Here is a 27240-nt window from a genome sequence, read left to right on the forward strand (position 1 = left end):
CAAGATCTCTCTTTCTCAACCTGGGGTCCTTGGCTGGACCAAGAATTCACGCTTGGGGGGATGGAGCTTCCTGTTTTTACTCTTTCATTTTTCTTATACAAAAATGAGAAAATCCTTCCTGGCTATTTTCTCCGCAGAAAAGGAACTCTCTCTCACTCTGACCCATTGGCTCACGACGGGGCACTTTTCAATTCTAAAATCTGTGACCTGATACAAATTAGATTTGCTCAACGCCCACTATTAACCTCCCACCTCAACACCTGGAAGACTCGTAAGAAGCTGATGGGCACATCACTTCCGCTCTAAGGGGAAGCCCAGGACGTCGGCGCCTTACACCTTTCCAGAATTCAGCACGAGATTTAGACCAGAGCCAGCCTGAAGGAGCTGCCATGACCAAAACGGGAATAAAGAAAGCGATCAGATGACAGTCTCTTTGGATTACAACCCACAGAATAAAATAAATGTGAAGGAGTCCTTACCGATATAAACAGTTAAAATAAGTGGGAAAACAGAAATATTCCAATTAATGAATGTAGAAGGAATGAAGGAAATACAGAGTCATCTTAGAATATTCTAGTAACGGATGTTGCAGGGAATATAACCATACATGACGCCTGGTGATGTCAACCTTGATTACTTGGTTGTGGTAAAGCCTGCCAGGACTAAGACATCCTGACATCGTGTAATCCCTAATAGGACGTGCTCAGAAGGACACATCACTTCTGCGGTACTCTTGGCAAAAATGGAGAACTTCAGTCTAACCATGAGACAACGTCAAACAAACCCAAACAGAAATACTGGCCCATACTTTTCCAATGCGTCAAGGCCAGAAAAGACCAGGAAAGCCTGAGCAAATACCCAATGACAGGAAACTAAGGAAACATGACAAGGATGATGTGGAATCCTGGAACAAAAAAGGGAAATTCATAGAAAAAAAAATGATAAAATCCAAATAAAGTCTACAGTTTATAAGTCTTAGCGTCTGTAGTCAACAGTACCTCACCAGCGCCAATGTCTTGGTTCTGCTATTTGGACTATGGTTGTAAGAGTTGTTAACTTTAGGGAGAGCTGGGGGATGGGCGTAGCAGAAATCTCGGTACTATTTTTGCAACTTTCTTATGAGTCTACAATTCTTTCAGAACAAAAAGTAAAAACCAAAATGGGCAGGATTTAAGACCGGAGTATAACTCGATGAGAACCGCCCCAATTTCTAAGGTCAGTCCTACATCAGTGACGCTTAGGGTGCGGACGTCTCTTCCTCTAGGAAAGAAGCCCACCACTGCAGGGGCGTACAGTGAACACAGCTGTGGAGTCAGGACACACACCTAAAACTCCCAGAGTTTACGGAGTTAGAGGGGCGTGACTGGGAACGCACTGTGTGCAACACAGAGGTCATGACTTTTTAAAAGGCAGTTGCTTGCCGATCTACAACCTTACAGTCTCCCTTTACACAGACCGAGCACCGCCGGCCAGCCTTGACCATGCTGGTGAGGGCAACCCCGGCTTGTTTTAGAGATAGTCTCTGTGGCTAGGACACCATCTGGATATGCAACTGGGTTCATTTGTTTTATCCAACTATTAAAGACCACTGTGTAAAATCGTTTCATTGTTTCAAGTTCAAACTCAGGTCTGGTGGTTCCCGTGCTCAAGCAGGCGCTCCCTCCTGCTCTGCTGTTCCCGCCTGCATCAACCAGGGTCACGGTCCCACGGTTACCCCGAGGGGCCCCCTGGCAGCAACTCGGAAGTCACACCTTTTCATCTTCCTCCTCCCTTCTCCCATCCTCATCAGCCATCAGTCTTCCTCCCAAGTTCATCTCACATCTTATCCGCTTTCTGGTCCCATCAGCACTTGCTTGGTTCAATCCCAATCATTCTCCACTCACCCCCCACCTCCCAGGCTGGCGACGGCAGTAACTTCTCCGGCACAACTCTCTGGCCTTGAGTACGTTGGCGCCGAGGCCCAGCCAGCCTACATAGCCCGGCAGAGTCTTGCTAAACGGAAGGTTCTGGTTCTCGACTCTGTGACGACCCAAGGAGGCAGGAGGGCACAGTGCTCGGGGCTCTGCTGCTTCGGGCTGGCCCCGCACAGCCTTTGCCAGCCGGCTGCCTTGTAGCCAGTGCCTCGACCTGTCCTCGATCAGTAGATTCAAACTTCTTTGGAGTCTCTTTTTCGAGTGAAATCTTACAGAGAACTTAAATGGAGATGCCATAAACAGGGATAATTGTCTAAATCCAAATTTACAATGTCCACGTCTTCATCACGGGAGTCACCGGGTCTGCTAGGAAGAGCCGCGAACTGAAATCGGGATGATCGAGAACGAGGACGAGCAGCCCTTGCTGAGCGTTCACGGCGTTCTGGGCACTGCCCCGCCTGCTTTCTGTGTGTTCGGACTTTCCGTGCTTTCAGCCACCCTGGGATTAGTTACTCAACTCGTCTTACGGACTGGAAACGGAGCGAGGCTAACACGCGCTTACACAAGAAGGGGCAGCAGCGCGACTGATGCATCACGACATCTGCTTCCACGGACCCCCCCCCCCCGCCCCCACGGCTCTGTGTTCTCCTGCCCCCCAGGCTGGCACAGACGCACATGGGAACAGACAGCACGGAAACCACACCGTCCCTGTCGTGCCCCTGACATCCACCTCCCCTGACACTCCGTCCGCTCCCGGTGGCCTCTGTGCTTAGTGCTTGGCGCATCTCAGCAAACTGAATTCCTAGGGTTTTAGTGGAAGTATCCATCACGCTGACCGTCGAGGCAAGAGACGGCGGCACCTGTGAGCTCGAAGTGAACCTGAGCCCACCGCCTCCTCGCTGAATGCCGGTGCGGACGCCACGGGACTGGCGTGGGAACTGATGAGAAAGGCTAAGGTCGGGCATGCCACCGAGCGCACAGGAGCGGGGGATGCACCGGGACGCGGCTGTGAACTTCTACGAGCTTCTACGGGGCCGACTTTACCATCCTAGGACGTTCCTCCATGAACAGGTGACAAGAGACGTTTTCATGACTATCAGTTCGGAGATGAATGAGTCTCACTGTACAGTGTAACACTGGTCCTTTCCAGAGCGTTTAGGACGTTGGTTGGTATGTTGCTTTGGGTGTTTTTGATTCTAGTTTCAAAAACAGTGGTTGATGGGGCGCCTGGGTGGCTCAAGGGGTTGAAGCCTCTGCCTTTGGCTCGGGTCATGATCCCAGGGTCCTGGGATCGAGCCCCGTGTCGGGCTCTTTGCTCAGCTGGGAGCCTGCTTCCCTTCCTCTCTCTCTGCCTGCCTCTTTGTCTACTTGTGATCTCCGTGGGTCAAAAGCAGTGGTCGATGTGACTTTAAATTTGTGGGAGCCCCACCTCACCTCCCAGGAACCTTAAGATTTCTTCAGAACCGAGTTTGAAAACTACCACAAACCTCCTCTGAGCTTCTCCAGGACCTCCCCGTTCAGCCCCTCCCGACCTCGCGCGCTAGCCTGTCTCTTGACTCCCAGCCTTGCCCCCCAGCTACCCTTTTCCAGCGGCCGAGTCCCTTCTCCCGAACCCCCTGGCACAGGCCTCCGAGCCTCTTACCTGTGCTTGGGCCGCCGCTTCGCCTCTCCCCACCACGCTGCTTTCCTGTGCTGGGGGCGGGAAGCCGGGGGCTCAGGGCTGCGGTCAGACGTGCCGGCGCCCGCGGGGCCCGGGGCTGCACACGCATCTCTGGAAAAAGAGGAAAACGAGAAGCTGAGTGAGGTGGTGTTCAAGGGCACAAATGAAGCAACAGGAACAACGTGTGAACTTGAACACGAAGTCAGCGCAGAGCGGCCGAGCGAGGCGGCCGTTCTCAGCTGCCCCGGCCGAGCTCTCCGCCCCGAGAAAGGCGAATCCACTCCGTGGGCCTTCATCCTTCCCGTACCACGTCCCTGTGAAGCAATAAAGTGTCCCTCCCTGTTTCTGAAGACCAGGCTTTCCGACCACGGGGGAGAAGAAAGAGACACACGATGAAGGTGAACTCCCCCATCATTCAGCCTCTCCCCATCGGTAAAGAGGAGAAACTGGCCCCCTTGAAGCACGCGGCCAGGCAAGGTGGTTCCCCGGAACCCGGGCCCTGCCGCCTCCCGTCTCAACTTCATCACCAGGACCGTGACCCCCAAGCGAGCGGCCCCCGCGCTCGGCCGCGCACAGGAACGTGCCAGCTCTTGAACCTGAGCTATTTCGGATTATCCAGATGCCACTGTGCTGGAGGCGAGCCTTTTCTGTGTCCGTTAAAATCCACCCCCTGCCCGTCCAGAACACCAGTCCCTTAACGCCGGCGCTCCGCTCTCCCCGGCAGTCAGAGAAGGTTTTCAGCCCTGCGTGGCGGCTGTGTTCTGCCGGGACAGCAGGGCCATGTCTCCTCCCTCGGAGCATCTCAGCCCCCGAAGTCTGAGCTGCTGTCACTTGGGAACTGAAAGACGCTGGGCGAACTGCCCTCTGAGCCTCGGGCTCTGCATCATAATGTCAGGATGAGCCGGTTAGGAGCCTCTCCGAGCTGGACTCTTCTGCTGACCAGCCCTGGGACACTGTCCCCTCTGGGCCCCGGTTCTCTCAGCTCTCAAATGGGTGCATAAAAATACCCACACTTCCACGGAGCTGTTGAGAAGCTTAAACTAATTCTGCCGAAGCCCTGAGAACAGAGCCCGGCACATCTTCGGCGCTCAGCAAAGTAGCCAGTAGCAGCAGCCTGTCCTGCACAGCCGCTAGAAGGGTTCTAGAAGACTCGTTAACGGTCCAGCATCCTGCCTCCACGGGGGACACGCCTGATTATTCTCACCATCATTTACAGCGGTACGTCACTTCAGAGCTGCTTTTGTCTAAGATGTTACACAAAACAGACACAACTAAAGAGACCTGATCTGTGCTGGAAATCAGAGCAGGAAGAGCTCTGGCCGGGGGCATCTGGGTGGTTCAGTCGGGTAAGCGTCTGCCTTCGGCTCAGGTCATGATCCCAGGGTCCTGGGATGGAGCCCCGAGTCGGGGTCGAGCCTGCTTCTCCCTTCCCTCCACCGCTCTCCCTGCCTCTGCGCTCCCCCTGCTTGGGCACTCTCTCTGTGTCAAATACATAAATAAAATCTTAAAACAACAAAAAGAAGAGGCGCCTGGGTGGCTCAGTGGGTTAAAGCCTCTGCCTTCCGCTCGGGTCATGATCCCAGGGTCCTGGGATCGAACCCCACATTGGGCTCTCTGCTCAGCAGGGAGCCTGCTTCCTCCTCTCTCTCTCTGCCTGCCTCTCTGCCTACTTGTGATCTCTGTCTGTCAAACAAATAAATAAAATCTTAAAAAAAAAAAAGGAAGAAGAAGAAGAGCTCTGGCCAGAGAGCTGACGGTCGAAGCGTTTTGCAGAATCCATCACATAGCCCCCAGCGAGAATTACACAACCCTCCACGGCACCAAACCCTCTAGCTTCACCGGGGGCGGGAAGGAGGTTCGCAGGTGCCTGACCAGCAGCTGTGTGAATATAAAGATTACACGAGCATGAGCAGCACGCCCAAGACCTCCCGTTGGTGTAATCCGTTCTGAGAGCAAGCTCTCCTTTCCAGCCCTCCTCTGGCTCCCGATGTCTGCCACGGGTTAACAAAGACCAAGCCTGAGCTTTCGTAAAACCTTTGTGGCATTTAATAACTTCCTCATTTTTGGCCCAAACCACAGAGGCTGGCTCTGTCCTTGACACACCATAGCTAAGCCCTTGGCTCTTTCCTCGCCCATCCCCCCCTTCCTGGGAGGCACAAAGGGATAGGAGGTCCAGGAGCACAGTCCCAGGCAAGGGAAAAGACGGAAGCACAAAGAACAGGAGGTTATCTTAAAAAGATAAATCCTTTTTTTAGATTATCTTAAAAAGACTTCCTCTTTTTAAGGATTCTTAATTTGTGATTCTTCGCAACCCTGGGAAAGCAGAGACTGGCACTGCTCTCCGTGGCCATGTCACCTGCCACCTCCAGGGGACCAGCTGAGTTAGCACCTGGGTGTGAGGGTTCGTGGAACCCATGTGGCTTGTCGCTGACGGCAACCCCGGGGCTGAATCAGAGCCCCGCCTCCGTGCTGATCTCCCCTCCCCCGCCCCGGACGGACTGGCACCTGAGGGGGCCACCTGCACACATCACACAAACTAGGACACACAGGGAAAGAGGCTAGACAGAGGCAGAAGAACCACCGGCACCTAGAGCCCAGCTTCTCTGCCTCTGGAAAAATCTGGACAACAAATAATGTTTAAAACGTCCTATGTCCTAATGAAAAGAATTCTGTAGTGGAGGGAGGCCTGGAGTGAGTGTTGGGAGCCCGTCTCCTTGGGGTCTTCCTGTCACCCTTTCCTCTCCCCGCGCTTCTCTAATCTGCACGGGGAACCCGGCCGGCTCTGGAATGTCCCCTGTCTCTCCACACCGGAGGTTACCGTGCTCCCTGCCACGCTGGCAGGGACACAGCCGAGAACGTGCTCTGATCTCCTCAGGAAGCAGAGCCCCATGGGGGCTACCGAGGTATCACTCAGCTTGAACTGATTCCAAGTCTTTCCTGTAAAAGGATATGTATGCCTTCCCATAGATCAGGAGTTTTTCTCGTAACTTCTCTAAATTGTTTTGCCCCCTTTTCCAGATGAACAATCCGAGACAGAAAAGTTGGGTATCTTGGCTCATACCACACTTGGACTCACACTCACTTGGGATAAAAATCACTGACAACCACCTTCTCTTCTTCCTTCCAGTTTAAAAGCTTCAAAAATGTTGAGTTTCTCACACAAATTCTATAGGTCTTGGCATTACTAACCCAGGTGCGGTCAGAATGGGTAGGGAATGGGGACAGTGGCAACATTAAGTAAACATGTTACCAAATGAGCTGATTTTTACTTAAAAGATACTCCAAGGTACACTGTTTTACTTAAAAATACCCAAAGACAGGGGCAACTGGGTGGCTCAGTGGGTTAAGCCTCTGCCTTCGGCTCAGGTCACAATCTCAGGGTCCTGGGATTGAGCCCCACATCCGGCTCTCTGCTCAGCAGGGCGCCTGCTTCCTCCTCTCTCTCTGCCTGCTTGTGATCTCTGTCTGTCAAATAAATAAATGAAATCTAAAAAAAAATAATAAAATAAAAGAAAATACCCAAAGATACACTGCAGAAGCCTTGGAATCAATGAAACAAGTTCAAGTGAAAAATACAAACAGAAACCAAACAGCTCTCCAGCCTAATGGGGAGAACTTCCAAGATCCCCAAAGGCACCCTATCCTCCTGGCTTGTCTGTCCTTGTCCTGCAGGATTCAGTTTGGCCGTCATTTCCTGTGGAAGCAAGTCGGGGACGGAGCTGGCTACGGAGATGTGCATTTCCAGGTGCAATTCGCACTGTCTTCCGACCACCCATCTGCTGGTCTCTCCTCCACGCGGGCTCAGAAAGGCAAGCGAACCAGGTTGCTGCCCGGCACACAGACGTGCTTGACAATTATTTTTTTCAACAGATGAAACACTGCCGAACGTTCCACAGATCTGTAACATTTCTTCCCTCAGGACTCCTTGTAGTTCACTCAACCTGCGGGCAAAGCTGATGAGAATGGGGAGAGGGGCTGTATTTACTCAGCTTCTGCTCTGCCCCAGGCTTGAGACCACAAATTATCGAGTGATGAAAGAGGACTCAGAGCAGACCTCAGAAGGTGTAGCAGGGGCTAACAAAAATCGTGATCCGCAATCCCAATGTCGTCTTTCTTCTCCAGTTAAGAAACAAGAAATCCAGGCCAACCCCTACGTTCCACTTCCTATGACGAGTCCAGTCCTATCCTCTCCCTCCCCCGGACCGCAATATTCATAACTCTTGAATATACACTGGCTGCTTTACCACTGGGTCTTTTAATAGAATCATTCAGTACTTTCTGAACTTTCCGCCAATATTAGAAGAAAAAGTTCCAGATTGTTCTGTTCCTTGCGACTCTCTTGAACTGCATGAAAACCAGGGAATGCCGGCAAAAGCCGGAGTGGGAGCTAGAAGAGACTGAGCCAGGCCTTTCAAATAATCTCTCCAGATCCCCTTAGATGCCTGGTTTCTATTGAGTTTAAACAGTTTTACGTCGTCTTGCAGTAGAGCAGCCAAGAACCGTTATCTCCCTAGCCTGGACCGTCACCACGTTAGGGACACGCTGGGTTTATCTGTAGAGCCAGCAGTTTCTTCCTTTTTGTCGTGTTTCACCCAACAGGGAGCAGCTACCTCACCGGACGCTGCCTCTCCTGCCCCCCCTTCGACCCAGCCTTGACCCAGCAGCCAGCGGTATTTTTTAAAAAATGGAACCGGCTTGTGCCGTCCTCCGGTAAAACTGTGCAGCTGCTCCCCTGCACTTCAGGTAAAATCCAAGTCCTTGACGTGGTTGTTGAGGCCCGAGTGACTTGGTCTCTGGTACCTCCCTTCCACATGCTCTTCCCACTCTGCCCCGACCGCACTGGCCGGCCTTGAGCTCCCACCGAACTCTCCACCTTCACACATGCTGTTCCCTGCCTGGAACAGTCTTCCTCCCAATTCTTCACTCGGCTGCTCCTCCTTGGCCTTCTGGTCCCAGTCGAACACCAGAGACCAGCTCACCTACTGCCAATGTCTCCTTCCAGGCACCTGGTCCTTTCCTTGACGGCAGTAACCGTTGCGTGGAATCATCTGCTCGTACGTGGTCTGTTCCTCCTACTCAACAGCAGCTCCGGGAGCTGGCTTGCCTTCCGCTTTGTTTTTCCACCAGCATGCACCTAAGGCCGACCACAGCGAGTGGCTCACAGGAGGCACATGATACAGACTTGCTGAATGGATCACGGGAGACCGTACAGGGGTAGTAATTGTGGGACGCATCCAGAACGGCGTTCTCTGCCCGCCAACTCTTAGAGCTATCTACCGCACATGGTTTGAAGAAGGTGGGTCTCTCTTCTTGTCGTTGTTTCCTCTACACGACTGTCAGCCAACCTCTTTGTGAAAGTTCAATTTGGTCCTATTTGGTCCATCTCATTAGCAGCGGGCTTTTGTGGGGTAGAGAGGACCGGCATTGGGGCTCGGCGCCGGGGCCTTCCAACACACACACAGTTGGCAAAGCTCTGTGCAGTTTGCTGCCTTGTGTTTGAAGCGGCCGGACGGCTTCGGAGATGAAGCGGACAGAAGTACATTGATACGGGCCTGAGTTGGTCCTCACAGCCCTTTGGAGAAATTCCTTTGGATTTAGGCTGGATGTGTGTGTGCACTCATTTTCAGAATCCGCCTCACCAAAAGTCATGTTCTCGGTTTCCTGGGTGTCTTTTTCTTATTCTCTTCCGTGTCCATCGCGCACGAAGCCGGCCCGACTCTCCTCTCTCCTGCTAGCAGGTCTGAGTGTCATTGCCACAGGCTTCCCACGCGCCTGCCCTCGGTCTCCCGGAGGGGAAGAAAGGAAGCCCGGATTCCCGGCTCCTCCGGTGTCTGGAAGAACATTTTCAGAACTGACGCCCTTGGGCACAGATCTCTGTTCTTAGCCTAACACAGGTGTTCGCTGTTTTCGGATGACACAGCAATGAGCCTAGTTTTCACGCTATGAAAAAGATACTGCCCTTTCTTTCAAGGTCCCGGCCTTCCGCTCTGTGCTGTGTGCACAAGCATCTACACGACCTACCCTTCGGCGCCACTTGCCCTCCCCTGCTCGCCTTCTTCGCTTTTTCCATCCTTAGTGACCATCTAGGAAGCTCACGCTGTTTTCTCTCAGGCCTAAACCCGAGCTGGAGCTTTCCACCATTGCAGGCACATCACTGGCTTGTACCTGAACCCCTCTTCCTTCCGCTCCCCTCCTGGTCGGCGGCGTGCAGACCGCAGGAGGAAGCGTAGCGCTTCCGTCCTGCAGACAAGGGAACGGGAGGTCGCAGACCTGCGTGCGTTTGTCGCTCCTGCTCCGGCGGCTGCTTTTTCTCGCTTGGTAACCCTCGACACCTCCCACTGGATGCACGTGCTCAGTTAATACCACTGGCACGCAGCGTCTTTTGGATTTTGGAGACCATACGCTTAACCAACTCCAGATCCTAGCCAATGACTTCTAGGTCAACCTCTGCACCAAGACTGGAAAAGGGTGGGTGGGAGAAAAAGCCAGATGACTGGCCAGATCTCTTAACCTTCGTAGTAAACACTGAATCTGCTTCACATTTACTTTTGACTCCAATCCCTCCACCCACTGAAGCTGTACACACACAGGTAGCCCAGAGCGAGGACGTAAGAAAACCCAGGGCCCTCGTGCAAAGCCTGGTGGTGAAACTGAGGCTATCTTCACCACTGCAGGGGTGAGGCGATCTTCACCACCGGAGGGGTAGGGCCCTTGCCTCAAACTCTCGGAGGCCGCCCTTAAATCAACTCTCACAAGCGGCAGACTGTGTGAGTTGTAGGAATGTGATCGTGGAGCTGACTTCTGTGGCTCTTACCTGGGCTCTACTGCCTAACAGGTGTTTGATATCCAGCAGATCACTTAACCTCTTGGGCCTCAAGAGTTTCCTCCTCTGTCCTCTAGGATAATAATAGCAGTGGCGGGGCGCCTAGGTGGCTCAGTGGGTTAAAGGCTCTGCCTTCAGCTCAGGTCATGATCCCAGGGTCCTGGGATCGAGCCCCACATCGGACTCTCTGCTCCGCGGGGAGCCTGCTTCCTCCTCTCTCTCTCTGCCTGCCTCGGTGCCTACTTGTGATCTCTGTGTGTCAAATAAATAAATAAAATCTTAAAAAAAAAATAAAAAAACACTGAGCCCCTGGAGCCCTCCCACTCTGGGGCAAGACCTCCTTCCTCTCCTGCAGGCAGTGGAAGGACTCTGGCTCTGGAAGTTTCCTGGGGTCACAGTGTGGTCTGTGGGAGCCAAGGTTTCACTCTTTACATGCAAAGTAAGTCGCTCCTGTCCTAAGCCTGCCTGGAGAAGGGGGGTGGGCATCAAAACTGGAAGTGGCGATTGTCATTCATCCAGGGAAACGGGTCCCTGGCTAAATGTGGCATCAGCTGAGGAATCTTAGCAAAAATGAACCCCCCCCACCCTTGTTTGTGAGGAAGGCCTAATCCTCGCTTTGCCCAAGAGGATTATTGGGTCTTAGAAAGAAGCTCACATGCACTTTTTTAAAGCTCATGCCAACTGCGTTTGTGTCCGCAAAATGCAGGATTCGTTCTGCTGTTTAGGGTAGATAACAGACATTCCGTGCTATTTAAGTGCCTCCAAATCACAAACCTCAATGTTTCCAACTTATGCTCTCGCCCAAAGCAGGAATCCGTCTCCCAAGCTTTCCTGCAGCTGTTGCTTTCTGTTCTTGGGAAGCAGGTCTGAACGCAAGGCAAGGTAACAAAATGCAATCTGCTTTTTGCTTTTGTTTTGTTTTTGTTTTTTTTTTTAATATTTTATTTATTTGACAGAGAGAAATCACAACTAGGCAGAGAGGCAGGCAGAGAGAGAGAGGAGGAAGCAGGCTCCCCGCGGAGCAGAGAGTCCGATGTGGGGCTCGATCCCAGGACCCTGGGATCATGACCTGAGCTGAAGGCAGAGGCTTTAACCCACTGAGCCACCCAGGCGCCCCTTTGCTTTTGTTTTTAAAGATTTTATTTATTTGATAGATGAAAGAGAGAGAGAGAGCACGTGTGCGCGCATGGGACAGTCCATGCGCAGGAGCAGGGGGGCGGGGCCAGCAGAGGGAGAAGCAGGCTCCCTGCTGAGCAGGAAGCCCCATGTGGGGCTCCCTCCCAGGATCCTGAGATCTTGACCTGAGCTGAAAGCAGCCACTTAACCCACTGAGCCACCCAGGTGCCCCCAGGCAGACCATCTGTGGAAAAGAAACTGTGGTTTACAGTATCAATATACCTTTTCAAGGTGTTTCTAACTATGGTTCCATAGGCTGAGCTCCTACTTGTCCCTAACATGTTCCTTTCCTTTGGTTCCTACAGGATTAGCATAAGAGTTTTTTTCTGTTGTTTGTTTGTTTGTTCGTTTTTTGTTTTTCATTCCTGTATGTCCCCACTCACCCCAATACAACCCCGCCCCTTCCAGGGGAATTCCCGACCCACCGACCCGTAACACAAAAGTGGGACTGACGTGATCTATGTCTTGAGGTTAGCACAGCATTCTCAAAACATCATTTTAAAATATTACGAACTGGGGCACCTGGGTGTCTCAGTCGGTTAAGGGTCTGCCTCCAGGTTAGAGCTCGATCCCAGGATCCTGGGATCGAGTCCTGCATCAGGCTCCCTGCTCAGTGGGGAGCCTGCTTCTCCCTCTCCCACTCCCTCTGCCTGTGCTCTCTCTTTCTGTCAAATAAATAAATAAAATCTTGGAAAAACACTTTATTGCTAAAAATGCTCTCATCTGAACTTTCAGCAAGCTGTAACCACTGATCCCAGATTACTGTAACAAATGATAGAATGCTGAAAAAGCTGGAAATATTACAAGAATTATCAAAATGTGCCACAGTGACACGAGGCAAGCAAATGCTGTCGGGAAAATGGTGCTGTCAGGCCTGCTCAACGCGGCGTTGCCACAAACCTTCACTGTGTAAAAACCACAGTATCTATGAAGCACAACGAAGCCACGTGCACTAAAATGAGATATGTGTGTGTTTAAAAGGGACAGCAGGTGGGGAAGTGAGGGCTCCCTTTTCTCTGGGCAGAGCCGGTCCCTCCCGCTCCAGGGAGCACCAACGCACAGAAGGAAATGGCGTCAGGCCGGGGTCTGGCAGGTCAAGAGGGAGCTAGGCCGGCCCAGGGCAAGAAAGACCCAGGACGTCACCTCTCATCACCCCTTTTGCGGCAACCCCAACCTGCCAAGCCTGGGAAAGGTACAGAACCCGTGACAAAGAGAAGGTACTGGGCTGTGACCCCATGTCACAGGTCCAGGTCCAGTGACACAACTGTGGCCTCAGCCCAGCCAGACCTGGCTCAGTGGGGGAGGCAGCCTCTTCTCACTGCGGCATTCCAGCTGCTGGCGGGGAAGAGGTAACCATGGGAACCGACACAAAGGGCTTAAAGATGAGGGGCAGAGGCTGGAGGCAATGGTGAGGAGGCAGAGAGGGACTTCAAGTGACCGTCCTGCCATTCTCCTCACTTGAGCGACTCCGACTCCCGTCTATTGTGAGTCAGACTCAAAGCCGAGTAAGGGCAGAGCAGCCTTAAAGGGTCGGGGACAGCCAAGGAGCCAGGATTCTTGCAGGGTTTTCCTCCAGATTTCTTTATTCCCCTTTGGAGAGCAGAACCCTAAGAGTTTCATCTGCCAGGAAGGTGCCCTGTGATGGTGTGGCCCAGTGGGGCAATCCGGGCTGGTGCACAAGGGCATTCCTTCAGATACAGGCTGCGAGCAACACTTCCCAGTGGGTCTCCTCCCCACACCCGAGCAAAAGCCCGTGGCCTCCTGTGGGACTTGCTCTGCCTGCTGGGGAGCTTCTCAGGTGGGTCTATAAAGAGACCAGGCACCATCTGGGTAGTTGGGGGAACAGTCCTGATGTTCTGGCTGTTCTGCTGCACTGCAAAGGAGAGGCTTGGACAAGGAGAACACGAATACAGAGTATCTTGCACAATGACCAGGACTTTACGGAAATGGGGGGGGGTGTGGTAGGGGGAGTAGATCTAGTGCAAAGGCTCTCATCTAAACAGGAAATCGTATCTATCTATAATTTATTTAACTACATGTTTCCCCCAGGCCTCCACACATTTTTTTTAAGATTTATTTACCCATTTTAGAGAGGGGTGGGGGAGAGGCAGAGGGCAAGGACTCCTCAAGCAGACTGCCAGCTGAGCGCAGAGCCTGAGGCAGGGGTTGATCTCACGAGCCAGGAGACCATGACCTAAGCGGATACCAAGAGTCAGCCACCCAACTGACTGAGCCACCCAGGTGCCCTCCACCCCCCCATTATTATAATTGGCCAAAGTGACCTAAACTTTCATCAAATCAGTAGGGTTCTCATGTACACTTGACATTCATTTTTCAATGAATGTCAGGGTTCTCCAGAATCTACTGAGGAAATGCCAGTGGAAATAGGGAACAGAAATACCCCAGGTCAGTTTACTTTCCCTCTTACCATGACAGGGCTCTGGAGACCATCTTTCATCTGGCCTTCCTTCTGGAGACCAAGGTAATACCACATCTATGTCAATCCCTACAACAGCTTCACAAAATCTAGACCAAATCCTAACAGGTGGCCTGGTTCTCCACCTGTCTTTGTTTCTGGATCGACTTCTCAGTTGGAGTCACTGGGGTGATAGGAGGCTGAAGGCCAGGCTATGAGAGGGCCACTGATGGGCACACTTTGGAGGGCCTGGGAAAACATTCATTACTGCCTTCCTGCCCACCTGCCCCCCATGGTGAACTAATTCCTCCATCACCAGCGTTCCCTTGCATGCATCCCATAACGGCAGCACTAGCCCCACGTACTTCAGTCATTAAATCTTTTTATTTTATTTATTTGAGAGAGAGACAGTGAGAGAGCATGAGCGAGGAGAAGGTCAGAGGGAGAAGCAGACTCCCTGTGGAGCTGGGAGCCCGATGCGGGACTCGATCCTGGAACTCCAGGATCACGACCTGAGCCGAAGGCAGTCGCTCCACCAACTGAGCCTCCCAGGCGTCCCCAGTCATTAAATCTTAAAAATAATTTTACCTCAAGGGGAAGAGCAAGTGACCTCGACCCCAGGAGCCATCGGCTGTGCCCCAGGATCCCGTGGAGTTCCAACCCTGCCACCTCCATGCCCTCAGCCAACTACCGAACCTCCTGGGTTCCGCGTTTCCTCAGCTCTAAAGGGGGACGAGTGTGAAGATGCAAGATCCTCAGGCACGGCTTCCCTCTTAGCAAGAACTCAGTACCTTTCCGAAATTAACACCCACCGGCGCCAGGCTCCTTACTTCTACACGTGTTTTGTCATTTGATGATTAGAGCAGCCTCATGTGATGGCACGAACACCGCTTCCAAGGTGTTATCACCACCGTTCTACACAGAAGGGAACCGAGGCTCAAAGAATTCAGAACTTGCCCTAAACCGCTGGCCCGTAGCAGAGCTCGGATTCAGGTGTGGGGGAGGGGGCTCTCCGTCTCCATGGTCTAGGACCTTCTCACCACACTGAACTGCCTTTCTCTAGAAGAACATTTCGTTGTTCTTATTTTTAGGAAGATAATAATAGAAAACCTTAGCGAGTAACTCTGATGTTTAAGAAAACACTTCCAATGGCAAAAACAGAAACAAAACAAACAAAAGTCCCAAAAAACAAAAAACCAACAAGAGTAGCCCAAGACAGAGCCCTCTGTTCCAAAAAAAAGCTCCAAGAGAAATGAATACACATTCACACTTACAGTCGGGGCGTCTGCGAACCTGAGTGTAAGACATCTTATCAGACGTGATTGAGTTCCCAGGGCTAATATGTTCTCAGTAAACATGTGATAAATGTTTACTGAATGAATTACACCAATCCAACAACGTAATGCGTCTGTCGGAGTCGGCAAGGTACATAACGTCTTTCCTAAGCACTTTGTTGAACTCAAATAATTGAAGCGTAATGGATTAAGTAAAATTTTATCATATTTAGACTCTGTCCAAGGTATCTTACTGAAAATTCAAGCTAGTTTGTCCCTTTGAAAAGAAGCACAATATCAACTTGATACAGAATTCAAGAGTTTTTGTCTACCACCATCTTTCAAAAGAGGGTGTAAAATGTAACCTTTTCACCTGGAGTCCCAGTGGAAGCTGTGGTTTACTTGGTCTGTAAACTTGGTCTGGTCGTTAAGCTTCAACAAATTTCATTAAATCAGTCCTCAAAAACAGAGGGGTTTGCCTCTTGGGTATGCCCTCTCTTTTTCCCTCTGCTGGCAACAAAAAGGCCCACTGGTAGTTTGAAAAGGTAGGCTGCAGGTAAGAACTTTAAAATTCCCTACGACCTCCAAGAGACAACTTACTAAAAAGAAGATACAGCCAGCGCTAAGGAGATCAGTTAATAGGTTACAGGATCCTTTACAATCTTAAATAAATGAGTCCACTGTTTTCAGGTTCAGAGGCATTTAATAATTTCCCCAAGGCAACCTACACCAAGAGGCGGAGATGGGATGTGTACCCTTGTCTGGTTCTAGAACCTGTAATTTTCTTCTTCTAATTGAACTAATGCTTTGCATACAATAAAATGCATAGGCCCTAAGTGTTCAGTTAGATGGAGCTTGATTGTGTAGAACTATGCAACCATCACTCAAAACGAGACCTAGAACCTTTCCGTTGCTCCAGAAAAACCTCTTAAGCCTTTCCAATCAGTCCCTCCACCCCCTAGAGCCAACCGCTAACTTCTCTACCGCTAACTAACTTCTCTACCATAGCTTAGTTTTGCCTGTTCTGGTACTTCGTGAATCGAATTGCTTAGAAATTCTTCTGTGTCCGGCTTCTTTAATGTAATGGTTCTGAGGGTCATCTAGCTGGTTGTGTACAACAGTTCATTCCTTTCGATTGCTGAGTCATATTCCATTGTACGGCTGTACCACGGGGCATCCATCTTCTGGATGGACACAGGGTTGTTTCCAGTTGTTGGCAATTATCAATAAAGTTGCTATGAACATTCCGTACAAGTCTTTTTATGGACATTTGTTTGCATCTATCTTGGTTAAATAGCTAGGCAGGGGATCATGGGTCGTGGGTCATGGGGTTGGTATATGTTTAACTTATAATAAACCTGAAGTTCTTAACGCCTATCCTCCCTCAGATCAGCAGTGGCTTATGACCATTTGATATGTCCTCTTCTATGACGAGTTCCCTGAGGGCACAGAAGCCATCTCCATCCCCTGGGCTGCCTCCCACATAGTCAATGTTTGCTGAACAAATGAAAGGCCATTGTTCCACTCCCGTTCCTTCTTTGGGCGGTACTATAGCTTAAGAAAACATGCCTGGCATGCGTGGAGGCCGATGACAGCCGAAGGGTGTGAGCGGGAGGCGGCGCTCATTCAAACAAAGTGAAAAATCGTCCAGCCAGGAGACTCTTGACTTCCCCCCTTTCTTTTCGACTCGAACTTTCTTAGAAAGTGAACCCCGTCACCGCCGTTGAGGTCACAGCTTGGTTAGAATTACAGGATACTTCGGTCAAGCAGGGGCTGGGGGGCAGAGGAAGCAGCAGCCCGTGAAATCCGGACCTTCTGCGAGAAACCAGCCATAGGGCAGCCCCGCGGCCCAGGGGAGCAGCCTCCGACAGAAAGTACGGGAATACGTGCGGTTTGGGCAAAAGCGCTACACGAGAATACATTCGGAGGGAAGAGTCCAGTGGAATGTTGATGTAAAAATGTAATCAGATTTAACACGCAAAATGGGAAACTGGAAAGAAGGCAGGATCCAGAGTGGAGAGAGCTCTCGGGGACATCATCCTTAGACCAGAGGCTGTGACACGTACACCCCTCCCCACCTGAGGCAGAACCTGTCATTCCCATGAATCAGTTCACTCATTTACTTTGAATCACACAACTTACACCATATTCAACCTATAACTTCTTAGAAAGTCATTAAATCGCTGTGGATTTTCTATCCATAAATAGAAAAGAGCTGGCAGGTCCTAGGGATAATTATAAATCTTTCTTCCCGAAGGAGGATCTTTGTTTTACATAAAACAGGGCTTCCCCGGGCTCAGGAGCTCTAGACCCGTTGGTCCCACGTTACTGAAGACTGAAATGCACTTAGAATTCCTCACTTGGGGGTTTGGAGAGGTGACCCCATCTTCCTTTATCCAGACGGTGCTGCACTGAAAAGCCGTGAATGTTTATCCTATTCTCAAAACCTCCAGGGAAGTGAATTCTCCACAACATCCCTTGGAAACCCTCTCCAGGGTTTTCTCAAGCGTACAGTGAGGAAGTTCTGATGTAGAAACCGATAAAAATATTAACTCTGTGAGCCTAGCTAGCTACCCGCACCGGTAAGGGATGTGTTGGGGCCCTTTGCCCTAATGGCAGAAACATGTATTTACAAAACAGGCTACACAAACAGAAACCATTTGTCAGGAACAGATGTGGGAAGTTGATTCAGGAGAAACTGCCACAATAAATTCCGTCCCATGAGCCACACGTGAAGAAGTTATTGTTGGTTAGACCCTTTTTTTAAAGTGCAAGTTTATTTCCTTGGCGTTTCCTAGTTTAAACATCATCCTTAGATCAGATGCTGTGACACGGACACCCCTCCCCACCTAAACCCAAATTTGTTACCAGTTAGAAAAATGTGCATAGCTGCAAAGTTTTCAAATGACTTGGCTTCTATGAAAAACTAGGCCTTAACATGCCTGTAATATAAATATTATAAACAACAATATAAATGTTGTTGTTAGGAATAACAGTTTCCTGCTTTCTAAGTTCTGTGCAGTCCACCTTTTCTGCAAATGATCATGTAATACTTTCATAATCAGAAACAAAATTTAAGACAAAATGGCCATCAAAGTTAATTAAAATGTAAACCCACTTCCGGTGAAATTATTTACGGGCGGGATTTAGCTATACATCTACCATTTTAATGGGAAGTAACGAGCCTTTAAATATTAAATCGTTAGAAATAGGAAACGCCCAGAACAATCTCTAGGACCCTCTGCCAAGCTTTCCTGCAGCCCCTGACAGCTCACAGCAGCTTCTCCACGGAGATCATTCGCACGTGGGTGCACTCTTGCCCAGCCCCAAAGCCTCCAAGCACAGAGGTTCATCACAACACTACGATTAAAAAAAGAAAAAGAAAAAAAAAGTGCTGCCAGAATACACCAGGGAGAGATACACCAGGGAGAGAAAGAGACAGACAGACGTACACACACACACACCCACACACACACACACACCCACACACCCCCTCCCCCCCGCCCCTGCCCCAGGACGCTCCCGGCATGGAAATTCTATAAGCCCTTCCACACCCATAGGCAAAGCACTTTTATCCCTTCGGTAACTCAGAGTGGAACGAACAAACGTCAGGTCTCATTTCATTCTCATTCTGTAATTTCTGCTACAGGGACGTGGAACGCACCTGCCTTAAGATCTGGAACAAGTTGGGGGGGCGGGGGGGGGGGAGAGGCGTGTCCCTCAAAGCCCATTTGGGACCTTTCCCTTTCCTAGAGAAACCAATCCCGCAAAGTGACGAAAGGCAAGTCGTCCTCAGCTCCGTAGGGGCCCCCACGCGAAGCAATTTATCAAACTTAAAATATTTCACAGATCCCTTCTTCCGAAAAGTTTTCGTGCTGTCAATAATCTGCAATTATTTTCCTCTTGGAGTGGCAGCTCCTGCTGCCATAATGATAATAATAATAATAATGATAATAAAAACACCCCAGGCCCGGAACGTCAGGGCACCCTCGGGGCGCGCCCCCACCCCCAGCTGGCGCCCCCACCCCCAGAGCCCGCCCTGGGACCGAGCCTCACGGGTCTTGCACAGTGGCCCAAGGGGACGGAGAGGAACGCCGTTCAGAACAGACCCCACCCCGCGGCCAGGCCTCAGGGCGCCGGGACCGCGCCGGCCGGGGGAGCGGCCCCCACCCGCACTCACCATCGCCGCTCGCCGGGCTCCGGGCCGACGCCAAGTTCAAACCTCGCCGCGGCTCGGAGGAGGCGGCGCAGGGCATCGCCCGCGGTTCCGGCCGCGCTCAACAATGGGCGGCCCGGCCGCGCCCTGCGCCCTGGCCCCGGCGGCTGCGGCTGCGGCGCGGCGGGTGCGGGGCGCGCGGCTCCGGGGCCCGGATCCCGGCGCCTGGGACCGGGGGCGGGGGGGGGGTGCGGGGGCGCGCGACGACCACGCCTCCCGGCCCGGGGCCGCTCCGGAGAGGCCGCGCTCGCTCGGCGCGCGCCCCAGGTAATCCCGCAGGCGGCCTCGGGGATTGGCCCGGGCGCTCAGGGCCGGATCTGCATGTCAATGGCAGAGGCGGTCCCCGAGGTCCGCGAGCGGATTCCGGCGGTGGAGAGCCGGGCTCCCCTCGCCCCTCCATGGCCGTCGCGGGACCGAGGGGACCCGCACGCCGCTCCCCGCGCCGCCCCCCTCCGCGCGCGCTCGGAGCCGAGCCCGCCCCCGCCCCCCGCCCCATTCGGAGACGAAGCGGACCCGAGAGCCAGGCGCCGACTTCAGAAGCCCGCGCCCGCGCTCGGGGGCCCGCACGGTCAGCAACCGATCCGATGACGCACGAATGTAGCAAGGTAAAAAGTTCACAGCTTGGAGGGGGAATAAAAAAAGCTCACGTTACAAGGAAAATAACCATCCTTTCCCTGCGTGTGTCGTCTTTTCGGTATAAGCCAGCCGGGGAGATCCAGGCTGCGGCCGATCGGCGAACCCCGCGGCAACCTCCCTTCCCGGCCCTGTTTTGTCTCCGGAGCATCATCCCCGGGGAGAGGCACGTGATGGCGCCGGCCCTTGGGGCTGTGCGTCCGGGCGGCAGGATTCAGCCTCGCCAGCGCGGGGGTCTTAGACGGTGTGCACTGGTTTTGCATTTGTGATCTCGCTGCCCTGTTCATAGTTTTCCTCGGGAAGCAGGCGCTTGTACTTTCTCTTTCTTTAAAGCCCTTCCAGCCCCTTGCAATGGAGGCAGGACTTTTTTTTCTTAGAGTACGTTCTTAATTGCTCTCCCGTGTCATCGCCAGAGATGAAGATAACAGAAAGGTCTGAGGTCGGTTTTATTCCTTCTCACTCAAGCGGAATCCCTGTTGTTAAAATTTCAGGTTCTGTATGTAAGGCAGTAAGTACACATACAGACTCCGAGAAGAGAATGCCCCATTAGGCAGGAACTAGAAGCCTGAGCTCCAGGAGGGCTGAGACCATTCGTCTTTACCGGGCTGTCGTCTTTGTTACAACCTGGCCAAATGCAGAAGCGGTAGCCGCCACAGCAGGATCACAGCAAACCTCTACTGAAACCTTTAGGGACAGGCTTCCTCCCCCTTCAGACTGGATGCAGTCTTCACCACAGTATTACACACTTGGGCAAACACCCGGACACCTGCCCCGTAATCAACAGCCCCACCCCACCCCCCAACACATTGCTGCAGGTTGGAAGCCGGGAGGCTCACGTCGCCTGCTCCGTGTTTAATGTCTCGTGGAAATCTAGTTTTGGGTGAAAGTGATGTTCACAACCTCAGCTTTAAATAAGTGGTCAGCCGTTCGGTATAGACAGCATGTCACGTTGGCCACCATGCTGAGGACATGAGAAGTATCACTTGGAAGACACAGCCGCTCGGTCTGCAGGCAGGACAGAGGAGACCCATTCTGCTGCTGCTTTTTCTTGTTTCTGGGGGGGCTCCGGCTCCGGTGAAATCTCATGAGGGTGGAACAGATCCTTCTATTCCTGCATGAAATATCACTTTAAATTGGTGATGAAAAACGTACTTTAGGTCCAAATCTTTCCTCCCACACAGCCTATATTATACCAGGGAAATCTGTCACTGTGATGGGAATCCCTGGGCTTCCCCTGTGCCACACATTCTGGAGAAGTACTTTGACTTGCATCGGTACCGTAGAGGCATTTTCGGGTATTTGCAGATGAAGGGGAAAGAACCCGTCTCATGGGATCGAAGCTGAGCCTGGACACGAAGAAACCCCTACGCAGAATGCCGCTAACGTCCCTGCACAACAAGGGCCAAGTTCCCTCACCTCGCCCCTTGGTTCGGCTGCAGAACAGTCTTCCTCCAGAGAGCAGAACTGATAAACGACTGTGAAATGGCTCTATGTATCAAGAGAAGGGATGGCTCGACTCTAAGACAATTATTAAAGATGATCTCTGTAAAGTCATGCTGCCTTTCAGTTCCTATTAAAACTGTACTCGGGGGGACTGCGGGTGCCTGTCGGTTAAGCATCTGACTCTCGAAATCAGCTTAGGTCTTGGTCTCAGGGTGGTGAGTTCAAGTCCCTCACGTGGAGCTTACTTTAAAAAAAGACTGTACCCAGAAATGGTGCTTTCACAGTAGTATCCAAAGCATTTTTTTAAAAGATTAAAACAGACATATTGATCAGGAAAGAAAACTTTTTTTAAAAATGCTAAGATCTTCTTTATTTTAAGAGAGAGAGCTTGCAAGCTAGAGAAGCAGCAGACAGAGGGAGAAGGAGAAGCAGGGAGATGAGCAGGGAGCCCCGTGCAGGGCTCGTTCCCAGGACCCTGGGATCATGACCTGAGCCGAAGGCAGATGCTTAGAGACACAGCAGAGTGTCATGTTAGAAGGTCCACCAAGGTGGTGAAGGCAGAGCGGTCATGAGTCAGAAACGTGTGGTGACAGGATGCCCTGCCGTGGTGGCACGTCTAAGCACTTGGTGCTTTCATCTCCTCCCGTTTCTCTTAAATATATCTCAACTTCTAAGCCCAAACTTCAGTTTGAGATAAGCAGGCTAAGCTAAAAATATTTAAAATCACAGCAGGTTCACTATGCTAATTCCAGATGGATTGAATCATACTGTACACACATTCAGAGCTTTGGTTCTTCCCTACGACACTCAGGTCTTGTTAGTAAGGAGAAACCTGTGAGCACGAATATCTTTTTCAAACAAAAAGCTTCACAGATTTAGGTGATTTTCATATATCTCAAAATCCATATATCTCGAGATTACAGATTCAGCAATTATTCTTTGAGTTATTTAATTTCAATTAGCCTAATACATTTAATTAATCATAGCTTTAAAGAAATTACATATAAAAATCATATATGTGAGTGGGGTTCTGAATTTTTTTTCACAAATTTAGCTTCTTTTCTGTATTAAAATAGTATAGCTTTGAAATATACTTTGTACTTTAAACTATTAAGTTAAAGTTCACATAGGGGCACCTGGGTGGCTCAGTGAGTTCAGCATTTGACTCATGATCTCAGCTCAGGTCTTGATCTCAGGGTCATGAGCTCACGCCCCATGCTGGACTCCATGCTGGGCAGGAAGCCTACTTCTTTAAAAAAATTAAATTTCACTTAGAAATAGCCAACAATTACTTCTTACTAATTTTGCCGACATTCTTTCCATAACTCCAAATAAATGAAGTATTAATGTGAAAACTATATTTGAATCACAGAAGTCTTTGCTAAATAATATCAATTTGTTCTTGCCACTGCCGTGCAATAAATTCCCTGGCTCATCTATACTCTTCTTTTGACCGTGACACCTTAAAAAAAATAAAGTCAATATCTGTTGAATATTGAAAGTCAGTTCTAGGGACTATTTAACAGTCAATGCAAGAAACTCACCAATATGAACAAATACACCTGGGACGTGGGTTCTTGTAAGCAAACCAGAAGACTCGTAACTGCAGGGAACAAACCGAGGGTCGCTGGAGGGGAAGTGGTTGGGGGATGGGCTGGGTGGGGGATGGGCATTACGGTGGGCACTGGGTGTTGTATGTAAGTGCTGAATCACTAATTTCCAGTCTTGAAGCCAATGTTACATAGATGTTAACTAGATAAAATTCAAATCAAAATTTGAAACCAAAAATAAAATAAAATAAAATAAAAATAAAATGGACTGTGGAAAATCCGGAGGGGAGTGGGGAGAAACATGGGTTCTTGCTTCAGAGAGAAAATATGTGGAGAACGTTTCGGTTGGTTCCTTCTCAAATAGGTACTTAGGCTTAATGCGGACATAATTTCTAATGGAATGTTCACTTTAATAAATATTTCAATTTTTTTGGACTGCTCACAGTGTCAAAAACAAGCAAACCACCACTCTAGTGAATAAGATGTGAAAATGGATATTTACAATAAGGAGGTTCATTGAAGACAACGCCAACCGCAAGAAGTAATTTAATTTCATGAGGTGGCGATTGTAACGTGGAGGGGAAAATCCCGAAAGATCTTTCAGCTTCTCGGTTCCTTGTCTTCTCAGCCACTCTTCCGCCGATCACAGTCCTTTCTTGTAAATGACCCAGGGAGCCCCCGGGTGCCCCAGCTAACAGCTCCCCCACTCTCTCTCCTTATTTAAGGCATCCTCTCCCGCGGGCCCCCGACTCTTCCTGACAAGGGCACTGCTGTGTTTTCTGTTCTTTGCGGCCCTACGACCAGGGTCTCAAGTAAAGGCCGTCAGGCAGCCTGTCACCTGGAAAGCTACTGGGCGTCTTGCAGAGGTCCGAACCCAAGGAAAAGAGAGGGCGGGACTAGGTCGGTGAAAGTGCACTCACTACGTGGGCCGCTACCATTGCATGGCGGTGTGCACGGCCCAGGGGGGCAGATCTGGGCTCTCGCATCAAAGCTGCACAGGTCTACATGGAAGCCAAAAGAAGAACAGAGCAACGAAACTAAGAGATGAGCCTCGATGAGCCTCGAAGGAATCGCTTCGTGGACATGTAGGAGACAGAGGACATCTTCAGTGTTGCAGGGGGTCAGTGATAAAAGGAACAGTCACTCATGTCAGCGGCCTCGGGTCAGCAAGGAGACAAGGATGGACAGCATTCTCTTGGGAAAGTTTGACTGAAAGATTAGAATTGCGGGGCGCCTGGGTGGCTCAGTGGGTTAAGCCGCTGCCTTCGGCTCAGGTCATGATCTCAGGGTCCTGGGATCGAGCCCCGCATCAGGCTCTCTGCTCAGTGGGGAGCCTGCTTCCTCCTCCCTCTCTGCCTGCCTCTCTGCTTACCTGTGATCTCTCTGTCAAATAAATAAGTAAAATCTTAAAAAAGAAAGAGAGAAAGAAAGATTAGAATTGTATTCTGGGAATCAGAAGCAACCAAGTGCTCGTGTTGGAAATGGGTAGATGAATTCCGAAGCAGATCATGCCACAATGACAAGAAGACAGACCTAGAGGTAGTACCCAGAGAGCTCCATATGATCAAGCCACGCGATACACAACGTTTAGAATGTTTTATTCAAGTCTAGAGAAACCTCTGAAAGGAAATACTCAAGTATTCCTGGGCAGTAGAACTGCGGGAAGAGAAATCTCAGGGGCTAAACATAAATTTGCCTTTGCTTTTATTTTTTTTAAAGATTTTTAAAAAATGTATTTGACAGAGAGAGAAATCACAAGTAGGCAGAGAGGCAGGCAGAGGGAGTAGGGGAAGCAGGCTCCCCACCAAGAAAGGATCCCAAATGTGGGACTCGATCCCGGGACCCTGGGATCATGACCTGAGCCGAAGACAGTGGCTTATCCCACTGAGCCACTCAGGCGCCCCTACCTTTTGCTTTTAAATACCTCTATGGAATGGGGGCATTTTTAAAAACAATAGTCATAAGTTAGTCTCTGAATTAAATGCTTACCATAAAGATTTCAATAATTACAAAAGCACCCTGAGTTCTGAAATAGTTCAACCAAGCCCGCTAACGTTGATAAACGGGGTATTTTATTTCCTCCCACGCCTGCCTCTCACTTTCTCAGGCTGAGGCCTCGTCAGACCGCAAGGCAGCCCACGGAATCAAGTCCGTCCCCAACGCCGAGCCGGAGCTGTCACACCTTCAGGGGGAAACTCAGTTTCCAGAGAGTCTGGGTGTTGCAAGGCTAACAGGGAAGGAGGGAGGAAAAGGTAGAAAATGAAAAATAGGGAGAAGAAAGAGAGAAAGAGAGGGAGGAGAAGGGAAGGGGGGAAGGACGGGAGATGACAGCTAGAGGGTAAAAGACGAGGTCGAGGGCGGGAGGGAGAACCGAAAGCAACATTTGGGTCCTACAACACGACGATGCTCGAACACATACGTTAAGCCCATGAGGAAGACCAGAGAGCAGGCGGTTAATGGAAGTTACCCAAAACAGGCGGCATGGGAAAATGTTGACTTTCTTACGTTACTTTTATTGTGTTATGGTATTTGTTATAATAGCAAATAGTAACCTTTTTTTTTTATAAATTTTTTTTTTAATATTTTATTTATTCAACAGAGAGAAATCACAACTAGCAGAGAGGCAGGCAGAGAGAGAGGAGGAAGCAAGCTCTCCACGGAGCAGAGAGCCCGACGTGGGGCTCGATCCCAGGACGCTGGGATCATGACCCGAGCCGAAAGCAGAGGCTTTAACCCACTGAGCCACCCAGGTGCCCCATAACCTTTTTTTTTTTTAAAGTAAACTCTACCCTCAACATGGAGCTCCAAGACAGCAACCCCGAGACCAAAAGTGGCATGTTCCGCGGATAGAGCCAGCAGGCGCCCCAATACCATCAGCTAACAAAAAAAGTGTAAAAACAAGGCTCACTGCAGATAAACGATCATGAGCGAGGAGGGAAACGAGTCAGCAAACCTGCCTTTATGGCCACTTGGGCACGTCACAGCCTGAAGCCTTCACCCTTCCCCTAGACACATCGTCTAATAAATACGATATTTGTTATCGGAAGGACTTGTGGAATGTGGGGTAATAAGAGTTTTCAGACAAAAATGTCATAGAAAGAGGTGAGATTCTAGATTTATACAACCACCGGCAACTTGGAGGACAATGTCTTGAAGGTAAAGAAACGTCAACCAGGCCCACGATGGGGGCTGACAGCCATCACTAGTTCTGGTCACACCGCTCACGTGTACCTGCGACCCTCTCTTGCTACTGCTGTGTCACCGATGACATTACGCCCCTTTCTTTTCTGGACACGAGGAAGTAATTCCTATGTCTTCAGTGATCTGAGAGCGTCATGTGAGGAGAGCGCTGTTCTGGACAGGATTTAGACAATACCAGCAATTTTGCTTGGATTTTGATTGGCAGAAGATCATTCAGGAAGTTTTAGAAGAGCCTCAGAGAAGACCTTCCATTGACCGTTTTCTCCCCCTTTCCTTCCCTTCCTTTCTCTCTCCTTGGCCCATCTCAATTCAAATACCGCCTGCTGAGTACCGGCGAAGTGTCAGGCTTCGAGGGTATCAAGCTGGATGAGGTCCTAGCCTTGATGTCCCAGTGCTCAGCAGAAACTCAGACACCTGAAGAAATTATTTCAGCACCACATGATAAGAACAACAGAGTGTGGTGATCAAGACTGTGGACTGAGGGGCGCCGGGGTGGCTCAGTGGGTTAAAGCCTCTGCCTTCGGCTCAGGTCATGATCTCAGGGTCCTGGGATCGAGCCCCGCATCGGGCTCTCTGCTCAGCGGGGAGCCTGCTTCCCTTCCTCTCTCTCTGCCTGCCTCTCTGCCTACTTGTGATCTCTGTCAATTAAATAAATAAAATCTTAAAAAAAAAAATTGGGAAGAACACTCAGTCAGAGCCCATGTTTTCTCCATAACAGACTCCACAGCTTTCTAGGACTCACAGAGAAGGGCGAAGAGAGTCAGAGAGAAGCGAAGGGGAAGTTAGAAGCTGGGGTGACTCTGAGTCCCACGTGGGGCAAGACGGACGCTCCAGATACGCTTAGGGACTTGCAAGCAGAAAGTCTGTGTGCCCCAAGCAATAGTCTGGAGAGCGGGCCTCGTCCCACAGCTGCTGGAACTCAGCAGGAGTCAAAG

General features: G+C 50.6%; 1 protein-coding gene across 1 annotated transcript in view; it reads right to left on the bottom strand.

The window, feature by feature from the left end:
• Positions 1-27240, bottom strand: part of SHROOM3 (shroom family member 3) — a 297082-nt gene that overhangs the window by 54106 nt on the left and 215736 nt on the right. Inside the window, 1 exon segment of the mRNA XM_045997798.1 lies at positions 3556-3684. Coding sequence (XP_045853754.1) covers positions 3556-3684 — 129 coding nt within the window.

The sequence above is a fragment of the Meles meles genome, chromosome 2 (assembly GCF_922984935.1).
Source record: "Meles meles chromosome 2, mMelMel3.1 paternal haplotype, whole genome shotgun sequence".
Classification (NCBI taxonomy): domain Eukaryota; kingdom Metazoa; phylum Chordata; class Mammalia; order Carnivora; family Mustelidae; genus Meles; species Meles meles.